At 51.3% G+C, this 13,415-nt stretch overlaps 2 protein-coding genes across 4 annotated transcripts; one reads left to right on the top strand and one right to left on the bottom strand.

Annotated features, from left to right (window-relative positions):
* The first annotated feature begins 44 nt into the window (after nucleotides 1–44).
* On the top strand, nucleotides 45–11,775 carry PSMC3IP (PSMC3 interacting protein). Its single transcript, XM_022557759.3, has 8 exons — nucleotides 45–1,189; nucleotides 1,278–1,378; nucleotides 1,568–1,657; nucleotides 4,478–4,589; nucleotides 5,079–5,224; nucleotides 5,345–5,398; nucleotides 5,518–5,577; nucleotides 5,681–11,775. Exons 1-8 carry the CDS (start codon nucleotides 1,156–1,158, stop codon nucleotides 5,735–5,737), a joined length of 654 nt encoding a protein of 217 aa, XP_022413467.2. The 5' UTR covers nucleotides 45–1,155; the 3' UTR covers nucleotides 5,738–11,775.
* MLX (MAX dimerization protein MLX) lies at nucleotides 5,944–12,772 on the bottom strand. 3 transcript variants are annotated; one of them, XM_022557757.3, is made up of 8 exons: nucleotides 12,680–12,771; nucleotides 12,242–12,278; nucleotides 11,674–11,763; nucleotides 11,289–11,395; nucleotides 10,935–11,034; nucleotides 10,648–10,747; nucleotides 10,077–10,278; nucleotides 5,944–7,087 (listed from the first exon to the last, which is right to left on the bottom strand). In XM_022557757.3, the coding sequence occupies exons 1-8, from the start codon at nucleotides 12,719–12,721 to the stop codon at nucleotides 7,031–7,033; spliced, it is 735 nt and encodes a 244-aa protein (XP_022413465.2). In that variant the 5' UTR covers nucleotides 12,722–12,771; the 3' UTR covers nucleotides 5,944–7,030. The 3 variants fall into 3 exon arrangements, with proteins under 3 accessions (XP_022413465.2, XP_022413464.2, XP_022413466.2); XM_022557756.3 differs by having other exon boundaries at nucleotides 12,518–12,736; XM_022557758.3 differs by lacking the exon at nucleotides 11,674–11,763 and having other exon boundaries at nucleotides 12,680–12,772.
* Nucleotides 12,773–13,415: the final 643 nt, after the last annotated feature.

Here is a 13,415-nt window from a genome sequence, read left to right as displayed (position 1 = left end):
CTTTGATAGGTCTTGTTAATCTGAGATGATATTAATTTGAGGAGGTGATAGCCTCAAAAGAGGAAGCCCATGTGTGAGGGACCCACCTGCCCATCCCTGTTTTTCCTTCTGTGATGGCCAGAACAATCACCATGGTGGGAGGCTACTTCCCCTCTCCAGGAGAGCCCAGATGTGAGCAGAACCGGCACTTTCGGCTGGCATCTAGCCTGCAGTTCCGTCATTTCTAATTCTTAATATTGTCCCCTAAACGTGTGAAGACAAGCACAGGTTTCAATGGCTAATGAGATTTTAGGTAATAGAAGCTTTAAACATTAGCACCATGGCCCTCTGGATTGTTTGAACCTGCAACTCAACAGCTGCTCTTTGGCCTTCAGCTGACCTCAGAAACTAGAAATACTTATTTCAGGCTTTGTCCCATTGGCCGATGTGGGCAGGAGTGGAAAGCACCTGCCAGGTGTTGCCATAAGATTGTCTCGGCCAAGAGGAAACTTCTACAAGCATTGTGGCTTAAGAGCAGCCCCCTCCCAACCCTACCTTCAACCACAGCATGTGCTGAGCGCCCCCTGTGTGCGAAGCTCGGTAACGGGCAAATTAAGGCAGCGTTATTCTTTCCAGGGCGCTTACCCCTTCTATTGTCTTCATAACTCCCCTCCTGCAAACACCTCTTGTTGCCGTTTTACAAAAAATGAGAAAAACCGACTGAAAGGTTTGGGCCGTGGGAGGGGACACGTCCGTAGGTAACTAGCCCTGTGACCTTGAGCAAGTCGCTTGCCCAGCGGGAGGTGATGCTGAGGTTTCTTTCCGTTCGAATACTCAGCCCAATTCAAGGTCACGAGTGCTCAGCGGCCGCTAGAACTGGGTCCCGAAACATCAGCGCGTGATTCCCTACAGCCCTGGTTCCGAGAGGAGTAAGTGAGAGGTTCGAAGCGCGCGCCCCGCCTCCCCGGCAGAGACCGGGACCCGGCCGGCGAGACGTAGGTGCCCGACTTCCCGGCCGAGCTGAACCACGGTGTCCGGGAAGGGCTGCTCCGCCCCTCGCGAAGGCTTCCCTCCGCCAATCACCACTTGAGGCCAGCCCGGCTCAGCGCCGGAAGGAGCTGTTGCCCCGAGCAACTGCAACTTCCGGCTTTCGGAGTTTTTGTGGCGGTAAAGGACATGAGTAAAGGCCGGGCGGAAGCCGTGGCGGGAGGTAACGGCCGTGGGCGCCGGGAGACCTGGGAGAAGGGCGGGCAGGGGTCGGTTGAGGGAACCCCTCCCCGCCTCGTCTCTCTCCGTAGCCTCCGGGATCCTGCTGAGGTACCTACAGGAACAGAACCGGCCCTACAGCGCCCAGGACGTGTTCGGGAACCTGCAGCGGGAACACGGACTGGGCAAGGCGGTGAGGACCCTCTCCTGGGATTCCTCCCCTGGGACCCCTTGAATCAGCCTGGATTCCTCCCCTCCCGAGGCTGCCATTCTAGCCTTGGGCTTCCTAAGGCTCTTCGGGCGCTTCCCGCCTCATTGGTGACATTCTCCAGCCCGGCCCGAAGTCACTCCCCCGACTTCTCCGCCCCCTCCCCTCTGCCAGGCGGTGGTGAAGGCGCTGGACCAGCTGGCCCAACAAGGCAAGATCAAAGAGAAGATGTACGGCAAGCAGAAAATATACTTTGCTGACCAGGTGAGGGAAACGTGCAGATTAGCACGTGTGTGAGAGTCCGGCATTAGGTGAATCAGTCCCTGGTATGAACTCTCTTTGGGAGAATTGAAGCATCCTGTGAAATTCACCGGTCTTAGGCCAATAAAAGGGTCCCAGCCAGCCTTTAAGTCAAAGTGTGGACCCCTTTTGCCGTCATCCAAACTTCACGAGATTTCCAGACTTGAAATATGATAGAGGACAGAAGATCCTGAGTTGTTGCTATCGAGGTCCATTTATCCTTGGAAGTTCTTATTCCCAATCATCTAGATGAGAACCACCGTCTTCCAAATTATTTTCCTTCTGTCTCCACCCCCTTCCGTAAACACATGTGACATTAACTTTGTATCTCCAGCCCAGACCCCCCTCACCTGGATGCTTCTCAGTCCATTCAGAATCAATATTGCCAAAGTGGAATGCCTCATCTCTCCCCGAAACTGGCTCCTCTTGTATTCTTCTCCCTTAATGGAATCACTCTTCACCCAGGCCAGAGACCGGGGAGTCATTCTTTTTTATTATTATTATTATTTGTTTATTTTGGCTGCATTGGGTCTTAGTTGCGGTGGGGGGCTTAATTGCCCCCCGCCCACCCGCACGTGGGATCTTAGTTCCCTGACCAGGGATCGAACCCCCGTCCCCTGCATTGGAAGGCGGATTCTTTTTTTTTTTTTTGAAGAAAATGAGTATATTTTATTAATCTTTTTTTTTTAACATCTTTATTGGGGTATAATTGCTTTACAATGGTGTGTTAGTTTCTGCCTTATAACAAAGTGAATCAGTTATACATATACATATGTTCCCATATCTCTTCCCTCTTGCGTCTCCCTCCCTCCCACCCACCCACCCTCCCACCCTCCCTATCCCACCCCTCCAGGCGGTCACAAAGCACCGAGCTGCTATGCAGCTGCTTCCCACTAGCTATCTACCTTACGTTTGGTAGTGTATATATGTCCATGGGAAGGCGGATTCTTAACCACTGGACCACCAGGGATGTTCCTGGAGTCATTCATTCACTCGTTTACTTATTTCTGAATTGGGTCTTCGTTGCTGCGTGCGGGCTTTCTCTAGTTGCGGCGAGTGGGGGCTACTCTTCGTTTCGGTGTGTGGGCTTCTCATTGCGGTGGCTTCTCTTGTTGCGGAGCACAGGCTCTAGGTGCGTGGACTTAAGTAGTTGCAGCACGTAGGCTCAGTAGTCGTGGCACGTTGGATCTTCCTGGACCAGGGATCAAACCTGTGTCCCCTGCATTGTTAGGCAGATTTTTAACCACTGCGCCACCAGGGAAGTCCCGGGGAATCATTCTTAACTTCCCTTATTTCACGTGCCCAGTCAGCCATCAAGTCCAGTTGTTTTCCTCTTCTTGAATCCATCCTCTCCTTTTCCAGCTGCCACCACTGCTCTAGTTTAGGTGCTCCTCACCTACTGCAATATCCTCCCAACTCCTGGCCTCCTTAAACATATCTGAAACATTGCAGCCAGAATAATCTATGTACGTACAAATCTAGTCATGCTGTTTCCCTACTGAAAACTCTAGTGCTCCCTAGAACAGATAAAAGGCACTTGGAGACCTGGCCCCAGCCTGCCTCTAGCCTCTCCTGTCCCTGTTATTTCTCCATTCATCAATACTAGACCATTTAGATGTGTTTTACTCCTGTGGCCTTTGCTCATTGTCCTTCCTCTGCTCAGAGTTTTTGAGTCCCTTCTTTCCCTTTGCCCGGCTAACTCTTACTCATCCCTTAGGATTTCACGCAGGCATCACCTCCAGAAACCTTCCCTGAATGCTGTGAGCTAACTGCCTTCTTCGGGCACTTACCTCTTTTGAGGCACACTCTATTGTAATTGTCTTTTCACTTGTCTCCCTCACAAAACTGAAGCTGTTCTGGGGCAGACCCCATTTCTCATCTTCCTTTACTCAGTAACCCCACAGGATTTAACAGCCACCGTCAAGGCTAATTATCCTAAAATAGGTTTCATTATATTACTGCTCTATTGAAGATCCCTTAAAGAAGTTGGCAGATTTTTTTTTTTTCTGTAAAGGGCCAGTTAATATTTTTATGCTTTGCAGGTTAGATGGTCTCTTGTCCCAGTTACACAACTGTCACTAGTACTCAAGTCTGCCACTGTAGAGCAAAACCAGCCATGGACAATATGTAAGCAAGTGGATGTGGCTACGTTTCCATAAGTTTTTTTCAAAAACATGCATCTGGCAGGATTTGGCCTACAGGCTGTAGTTTGCTGCCTCCTGCCCTAATGGTTTACCTCACCTGAATGTAGAGTCCAAACTGCCTGGGCTGGTATTCCCATCCTTTCCATTCTGCTTCCCATCACCACTGACAAGACCCCACTGAGCCCCAGCACAGGCCTTTTCTAGCTGCTGGTCTCATGGGAGAGGGTCCTCAGACTTCACTGGTACCATTTATCTAAATACCTCCCACCATGCCTCTTCACCTGTCCAGATTCTTCCTATTGTGGAAACCCATAATTAGGTATCATCACCTTGAGAAGAATGTTCCTTTACTCCTTCAGCCCAGTGAGTGGTTTTGCCGGTAACCTGAAAGATATTTCTGTCCTGTTATTCAGTATCCTGCACCTCAAAACCCCTTGAGGACGATTATCAGGTTTCAACTTGTTCTTTTACAGCTTTTTGAGTGGACTGGTACTGAACTGAGTGACTGCTCGAAGGTACCCTCTCACTGTCTTCCCAGGCCCAGATTCGCGAGTGTGTATGAATGTGGGCTTCCCAAACGTGGGTTCCCTTCTTGCTTCTCCCATCAGCCTGCTTCTATTTATCCTTTTGTCTCTGGCAGGAACAATTTGACATGGTCAGTGATGCTGACCTCCAAGTCCTGGATGCCAAAATCGTGGCCCTCACTGCTAAGGTGCAGAGATTGCAGCAGGGCTGCCGCCACATGGAGGCTGGTAGGACTGGGCAACCCCCAGAAGGTACCCCTAGTGTCAGGGTCAGTCCGAGGTCAGGAATTACCAAGTGAAGGGTTTGTTGACTGCAGTGTTGTCTTCTTGCAGCAAAGATCCCTTTGCTGGGCTGTCATAGGCATTACCTTAAAATCAATGTCTAACAACTAATGGCTTTTGAAGACAAGTGGGCAAGACGGGCATTTGCCTTCCCTGCTGTGAGTACCAGTACACGGTTCCCACACTTCCCTTTACTCTGCTGCTTTAACTGACTACAGCTAACAGTCTACTCGGACTCATTCCCCTCAACTATTTGTAGATGGGGAAGGAAAGAAAACTAGAATAAACCGACAATTCTGTAAGCCTTAATCTCTCTTGAGGATTTCCAGAATATGGGACCCATTCTGGACCCTGTGTATAGAGCCCAGAGCAAGGTGGAGGCCTGGTCTCCTACATCAGGGTAGCCAGTGACCTCTCCGGGGGATGTGGTTTTAGAGCTGAAGGAGTTAGCTAGTGCCCTGACCACACCGGAGATGCAGAAAGAGATCCAGGAGTTAAAGAAGGAATGTGCTGGCTACACAGAGAGACTGAAGAACATCAAAGAGGCCACCAACCACGTGACTCCAGAAGAGAAAGAGCAGGTGGGTGGGGAGGGGGTGGGGAGCAGGGAGGGCTGCCTGTGCAGGTTCAAAGTGAGGAGTGTCGACCCCAGCGGCTGCTGTGGGGCCGAGGGGGTCAGAGGAACCTGTTTCCCTGTCTAGGTGTACAGAGAGAGGCAGAGGTACTGCAAGGAGTGGAGGAAGCGCAAGAGGATGGTAAGTGCGGGGGAACTCTAGGCAGGCCCTGGACAGCGGCAGCCACCGGGGGTATCATGAACCCGTCAGGCAAGCCAAGTACTGCCCATCTGAAAGGGGGCGGTTTTGTTTCTTGTCAGGCAACAGAGCTGTCTGATGCAATCCTTGAAGGATACCCCAAGAGCAAGAAGCAGTTTTTTGTAAGTGGTGTTCTCCCTTCCTTGCTCCCCTGGGGCCTGCGTCCAGGGAGGTCTCATTCACTTGTCTTGCTGCCCACCCCCACCCCCCCCCACCCCCCCGCAGGAGGAAGTTGGGATAGAGACAGATGAAGATTACAACCTCAAGCTCCCAGATCCCTGAAGCCCTCCGGCAGGCCTGGGAACACAGATGTCCTGGACTGGCTGCCTTGTTTAGGTCAGCTTTTTTGTTGTTCCTGCTGCTGTCCGCTTTTGGGCACACACCAAAGTACTGGGTGGAGCACTGGTGGCCCAGAGAGGATGGTTTCACACATTTCGTCATCCACGTTTTGACTGCCTGAACTTAACAGTTAGATGGGGAACAATGCAAAAGGAAAGCATTTGGCAATATTTATTGTAATATAATTTGATATAAAAATATTTAATTTCCTCTGGATAATCAAACCTCCCAGATATCAAACCTGAGGATGGCAAAAGAGAGCTTGGGGGACAAGGGCAGGGAGAGGCTACTATGCACAGCATTTAAGGAGCCCAGGGCCTCACCCAGGACTCTCCTGGGCTCTACACTCCAGGAGACCTTTAGAAAATCTTCTCTACCCACCTTCACCCCACCCTAAGTCCTGGGAGAAATGCAGGCAGCACTGAGATGGTGGAGACCCAGATACACTTGACAGAAAGCCTGGGAGTGGTCTTGAGACCAGTTTTCCAAAATTGTAACTTTAGCAAAATTGCATTGTTGGTGTTTAGAAAAATTAAAAAATTTAACATGTAGTGTTGTGTCACATTTGACTTTGCTGTGCAGTGCTACTGCCTGTGGGGACACAGAGGGCAGGAGTGGGTGAGGAGGTTGCTTCCCTCCACCACCCAGAGTAGGGGGCAAGGGCAGGAACCTGGCAGCCCTGCCCTGAGCTGGCCAGAGAAAGCTCTGGCCTCACCTTGGGCTGACCAGGCAGCCCTAGCCTAGGCATGAGGCCACCTTTCACCCTTCATGGCTGTGAGAGTATTTTCCCTTCCTCCTTTCTTCCCATCCAACGACTGCCACAGTGGCCAGACTTAGGCTAAAGGTTGCCAGAGAGACCAGAACAGGCAAACGGTAGTTACCAAATGGGAGCAGAAACCTGAGGCCTAGACAAAGGGAGAGGCCAGGAGCTTTCTAGGGTTCCCAGAGCAGACCCCATCCCGAGGACTTCTATGGGGAGGGGGAAAGACTAGGTAGGTCTGAGATCTATGGTCAGTATAATAAATTAATCAAAGCTTTCATAATAACCTTCCCCCCTCCCCAGCCCCACTGAAGATGGGGCTGAGGGGGAGGGGGGAGCTGGGGAGCCAAACACTGAGGAGAAAGCAGCTGACTGGTGTGCAGTGTCACAGTCCAATCTCATAAGGCCAGTGGCTCCACAGCCAAGTAGGAGACTCAAGGCCTCTTGTTGGCTGTTCTGCAGGTTCCAAGAGCTGGTCAGTAAAGCTGGTTCTTCAACTGATGTAGGACACCAGTCACAATCTCCTGCAGGGTCTGAGGGGCAGCAGAGAAGAGAGAGATCATGCTCACGGAGGGCACAGAGCTGCTCAGCGACGCCTGCCTGAGCCACGTGTGCTCTTCAGAGTGCAGTTAAAACAAAAAACCTGGGAAGCACTGATGTCTACAATTTGCAGATGCCCCCAAAACAGGATGGAGTCAGTCAGGGATGGAGAGATGCATTACTATGTGATCAAGCAAATACAAAAAAGGTTAATGGTAAACTTTGGGGGGGGGGGATATATGAGTGTTCATTATAAAATTCTCTCAATGCTGCAGTATGTTTAGTGTTTCACAGTAAAAATGCTGGGACATGCTTTCAGCTGAAAACATTTCCTCTAAGATCAGAAACAAGACAAGGATGCCCACTTTCACCACTTTTATTCAACATAGTTTTGGAAGCCCTAGCCATGGCAATCAGAGAAATAAAAGGAATCCAAATTGGAAAGGAAGAAGTAAAATATCACTGTTAGCAGACGACACAATACTAAACATGGAAAATCCTAAAGATGCCAGCAGAAAACTACTAGAGCTCAGCAATGCATTTGGTAAAGTTGCAGGTATAAAATTAATGTACAGAAATCTCTTGCATTCAAGTATCAAAGAAAAATTAAGAAAACAATCCCATTTACCATCACATTAAAAAGAATAAAATAAACCTACCTAAGGAGGTAAAAGACTTGTACTCTGACGGAAAGAAATTGAAGATGACACAAACAGACAGAAAGATATACCGTGTTCTTTGACTGGAAGAATCAATATTGTTACAACGACCATACTACCCAAGGCAATCTACAGATTCATTGCAGTCCCTGTCAAAATACCAATAGCATTTTTCACAGAACTAGAACAAATAATTTTAAAATTTGTATGGAAAGACAAAAGAACCCGAATAGGCAAAATAATCTTGAGAAAGAACAGAGCTGGAGGTATCATGCTCCCTGGCTTCAGACTATACTACAAAGCTACAGTAATCAAAACAGTATGGTGGGCTTCCCTGGTGGCACAGTGGTTAAGAATCCGCCTTCCAGTGCAGAGGACGCGGTTAAGATCTGGTCGGGGAACTAAGATCTCACATGCCACAGGGCAACTAAGCCCAAGCGCCACAACTGCTGAGCCCGTGAGCTTGAGCCCATGCGCTGCAATGAAGAAGAACCCGCATGCCGCAATGGACCCAGCGCAGCCAGAAAAACAAAAAACCACAATGAGATATCACCTCACGTCTGTGAGAATGGTGATCATCAAAAAGAACACAAATAACAAATGTGGAGGAAAGGGGACCCTTGCACCCTGTTGGTGGGAATGTAAACTGGTGCAGCCACTGTGGAAAACAGTATGGAGGTTTCTCAAAAAACTAAAAATAGAGCTACCATATGATCCAGCAATTCCACTACCGGGTATATATCCAAAAAAAAATAGAAACACTAATTCGAAAAGATATACGCAACCCAATGTTCCAGCAGCATTATTTACAACTGCCAAGATACGGAAGCAACCTAAGCATCCATCAACAGGTGAATGGATGAAGAAAATGTGGTGTATGTATATACAATGTAATATTACTCAGCCTTAAAAGAATGAAATAATGCCATTTGAAGCAACATGGATGGACCTAGAGATTATCATACTAAGCAAAGATCAGAAAGAGAAAAACAAATACCATATGATATCACTTATATGTGGAGTCTAAATATGACACAAATCAACATCTCTACGAAACAGAAACAGACTCACAGACACAGAGAACAGCCTTGAGGCTGCAGGGGTGGGGGAGGTAGGGAAGGGAAGGAGTGGGAGTTTGGGATTAGCAGAGACAAACTTCTGTATATAGGATGGATGCATAAACAGCAAGGTCCCACCGTAGAGCACAGGGAACTATATTCAATATCTTGTGACAAACGATAATGGAAAAGAATATGAAAAAGAATATATGTATGTATAACTGAGTCACTTTCCTGTACAGCAGAAATTAACACAACATTGTAAACCAACTGTACTTTAATAAAATTTTTAAAAGTACCAAAAAAACCCTGCAAAAAACCGAGATGAATGGATAAAGAAGATGTGGTATACACACACACACACACAATGGAATACTCCTCAGCCAAAAAGAAAAATGAAATTTTGCCATCTGCAGCAACATGGATGGACTTGGAGAGCATTATGCTAAGTGAAATAAGTCAGAGAGATTCTACATATAAGTGTATAACATTACTTATATGTGGAATCTAAATAAATACAACAAACTAGTGAATATAACAAAAAAGCAGCAGATTCACAGATACAGAGAACGAACTAGTGGTTACCAGTGGGGGGTGGGGCTGAGGGCAATATCGGGGTGGGGGAGTGGGAGGTACAAACTACTGGGTGTAAGGCTGCAAGGAGGTATTGTACAACATGGGGAATGTAGCCAATGTTTTTTGTAATAAGTGTAAATGGAGTGTAACTTTTAAAAATTACATTTAAAAAAATGTTGGGAAACAAAAACGTGAGAATCTCAGATACAAGTCAAGCCTCAGAAAAAGCAACCAGGCCTCAAAAACGGAAGACTCAGTGCAACCATTAACACACTCTCCATTACAAATAATCATTAGAAACCCCATGGAAAGCTACTTTAGTGGGCCTGGGGGTGGGGGCCAGGAATCTTTCCAAAAACCCCAAGTAAGTCTGCTGCAAGTGATCGGGGCTTACTTGCTGGGCGGCTGAGGAGGAATGCCTGAGGCTGCCATTACTTGCCACTATGTGGGTGAAACAAAGGCCAAGAGCTAGGCCTTGCATTAGGGAGTGCTCCAATCCTTCTTGCCAAATGAAACCTTAACAGGAAAAACTGGGCTAGAAAGCAAAGGGGGAAACAGGAATACTGAAAGTTGTAGAAATATCCTCAAGAAACCTAAAACCTGCTACCCTGTCTCTCCGAACAAACAACAGCTTGGGCCACTGTGCCTGAGGGAAGACCCCCAACACCGTGTCCACTGCTGCCCCATACCTGCGGCTTACAGTGCTCCTCAATCCAGCTGAAGACACAGGCCGACAGCTCCTGGAAGCTGGCCACGGAGATAGAGGCATTGAAGGACTGGAAGAGGGAGTCCATGATGCCTTGAAACACGTTGAACTTCACCTGGTCAGAGACCTGGTCCTCCCCCTCATGGGGGTTGTCCTGGTGTGCCTTCACAATCTGCTCATAGTTCCTGAGAGCGAACAGGCCAGGGCTAAGGGGCTGCAGCAGCTCCACCGGCCCAGGAAGAAGAACAGCGCTACCCTACGTACTCCCCTGGGAAGGAGATTCCCAGAGAGCCTTGGGGAGGTATTCAACATCAGCTAGGTACTGCTTCTAGGTCAGAAGTGGTGACCCACCCTCTCCAGCCTTCCCTTCATTAATCCCACAGGCGTTTCCAGAGTATCTGCTACAGTTGGGATAGAGTCCTGCCTACCACATGAGAGAGTGAGAGTATTATCTGATGTGGCCTTTGAACAAAGGGAAGGGCGTGAACTGAAGGGGCCTCAGAGTCCCCTCAGAACCAGAAGCCCTGGTTCCCCCAGCCCAGCACCCCCCTTACACTTTCATGATCTTTAGGGCCATGACGTCCTTGCGTAGCGTGGATACCTCCTCCTCCTGCTTTTTCTTCTCCTTGTGCAAAAACTGGATGTAGTCAATGGCTGGAGTGGGGGAGGGAAGAGGGGGTGGGCACAACCAGAAGGACCAGGCTGATTGTGTCTCCCCTTCCCCCAGACCCCACCTCTCCTGTTACAACCACCCCACCAGGGCCAGGCCAAAAGCGGCTCTGAGGCGCTAGCCTTCACAGCCCCCTTGGCTCCAAGCCCTCCAGTGCTCTCCTGGCCATACTCTTCTGCAGAACGATGGCCTTGCTGAGCTTTTGGGAGCCAATGGAGAAGTCCTGCTGCTGACAGGTGGGAACGATGGTCTGCAGGTCATCATAGCCTCTCTGTGGAGACAGCAGGGGACATGGGTTCCTTAACTAAGGGGTTAAGGCAAATGGGCACAAAGTTTTTCTTCCATGATACCAAGTTCCATGCTCACTCACTCAAAGGGAGTGGGAAGGAGGGAGAAGTTCATGTCCAGGGCCTAGACTAGCTGCCCCCAAGCCTGCTTGGGACTGCCTGACGGGGTCAAGGCAGAGTGGATCTGAAGTGTGCAGCGCCCTCCTGCGCTGGCTGAGGTGCAGGCATCCCCAATCACCTTGATGGCATCCCTCCTCTTCTGCTCAGCCTGAGTGTGTGCTCGCCGCCGCCGGTCCTTGTAAGACTCCTTGTAGGATTCCTGGTGGTAATCGCTGTCCTCGTCATCTACGCTCAGAGTTGGGGGCAGGAAGAGGTCATTCTGGGGCCCAGTGGGGCCCATCTAGCCCACTTTTCCCCAGCTGGGAAGAAGAACCTGGTACCCAGAGATGGCAGACAGATACAAGAACCTAATATCCCAGATGAGGTGAGAGACGGCAATACCCTGCTTCTAGCACTAGGGTTCCAGCGCCTCCACGTGGATGGCTGGAGCTGCCCTGTCTAGGAAAGATACTAAAATGAAGGCATATCTGGTTCCCCCGAGTGGGGGGGACGTTGCTGCCTACCTGTGTTGGGGACAGAAGAGGCACTGGTGGAACCGATGCTATTAGCTCTGGACACTACACTCCCCTTGCGGGTGCTTTCTACAAAAAGCCCTGGAAAAGAGAGGCCCCAATCACTAAGGGGTAGGATAGAGGGAGGGGCCCTGCTAGGGGCATAATGGCTTCCTGGGCCTTAAATACTGATCTCTCCCCTTCAACCCAAAAGCCAGCCATACTGGGCCACCCACTTCCTGTCGTGCCATTTCGCAGTGCTCCTGTCTCTAGTGTCTACTCTGCTCCACAGGCCTGCAGTGATACCTCCTGGCTCACAAAGTGGCATCTGGGCGTGATGATGGTGAGTGACCAGCTGTCACTACTTCCATCACGTCCCTGCTCCAGGACATAGGGAACTAGGTGTCACCCTCGGATGCTTCCTGCCCCTGTCCTCCAGCTCCTCCTCCCTCGCTGCTCAGGCCCGCTCAGCTCAAGGGCAGTGGACTGTGCTCAGGTGTGGCTAGCAAGGCCACTTAGATCTATAGGGCTGAAATGGGAGTGTCCCTCCAGAGATGCAGACGGTGGGGGAGGCACTCACCGGGGTCCAGGCTGTTGTCGCTGTACGCGTACTCGACCTGCGGCACCGAGCAAGGGAGAAGCCCGTTCAGACCTCCGCTCCTGCGCGCGTGTACAAACACACACACACACACACCCCTGGGGTGCGCGGGCAGCCGCAGGATTCCCCCAGAGCCAAGAGTGGCTAGGCCGCGGGAGCGCCACCCCTCGGCAGGACCCCGTCCGCCCACTCCACACCCCCAGCCCTCCAACCCCGTCCCCTCACACCCGCGCGCACACGCCTCAGTTGTCTTCCCACCTTGGCACACGCGGGGTGAGAGCTGTCTTCTCTGCAGCCCCGCGGCCCGGAGAGCGGGAGTAGCTCTGGGGACTTCAGGGAATCCCCTCGTCTTCCGGACCCCCTACGTGCACGAGCCCGACCCGCCCTCCCCTCGCCGGCGTGCGCGCCCACGGGGCTTGCCTTGACCCAGGGGTCCTCCGGAGAGGCGCCCGGCTCCGTCATCTCCGACCCACCGAACCGGAAACCTGCCCGCGGGCTGGCCCCCTGCGGCGAGGAAGCGGCGATGCGCGCCCACGTGACCCAAACCCACCAACCCGCGGCCCAGAGGCGGGGGGGCGGGGCGGGGGGGCTGCGCATGCGCGACCCGGAAGACGCCCACCCCACCCCCACCCCCGCCCCCACCCCCACCCCCCCGCTGCGGCCGGTGGAGTCCTGGAGTCCTGGAGTCCGGCTTGGTGTCGGGGCTGATACCGGCGGTCTTGGGGCCGACCTACCCGCCCGTCCCTGCCCTTCCTCAGGGCAGGCGTCCCAGCCGCCGCGACATGAAGCACATTCGGTGAAACGGGCTCCCCGCAAAAGGCTTGTACGCAGTGTCGCAGAGAGTTGCGCGCACGCGCACTGCCGAGGCCAGCCAGCTCCCGAGGACCGGGACGAGTTTCCCGGACCTGCAGTCTTGGCCACCTCGCCCGACCCCTCCGGGGTGCAACCTCTGTGAGGCCAGAGGCCCCGCGTGGCTTGTTGTAGGATGCTCCTGCAACGCCCAGCCCAAGTCTGGCAGGATAGTTGTGGAATTGACGCTTTCAAAGAGCCTGTTAGCCAAGTCATGCTACTTTGTAAGCTAAGCAAACTGAGGTACCTACAAAGTCCAGAACGTATCCAAAAGCACACAGCTAGTCAGTGATAGGGCCAAGACTGG

The sequence above is a fragment of the Delphinapterus leucas genome, chromosome 19 (genome assembly GCF_059928025.1).
Source record: "Delphinapterus leucas isolate spDelLeu-1000000601 "Yukka" chromosome 19, BTC_Dleu_Yukka2, whole genome shotgun sequence".
Classification (NCBI taxonomy): domain Eukaryota; kingdom Metazoa; phylum Chordata; class Mammalia; order Artiodactyla; family Monodontidae; genus Delphinapterus; species Delphinapterus leucas.
The sequence above is the reverse complement of the archived record's forward strand: the minus strand, read 5'-3'. Positions and strand labels throughout refer to the sequence as shown.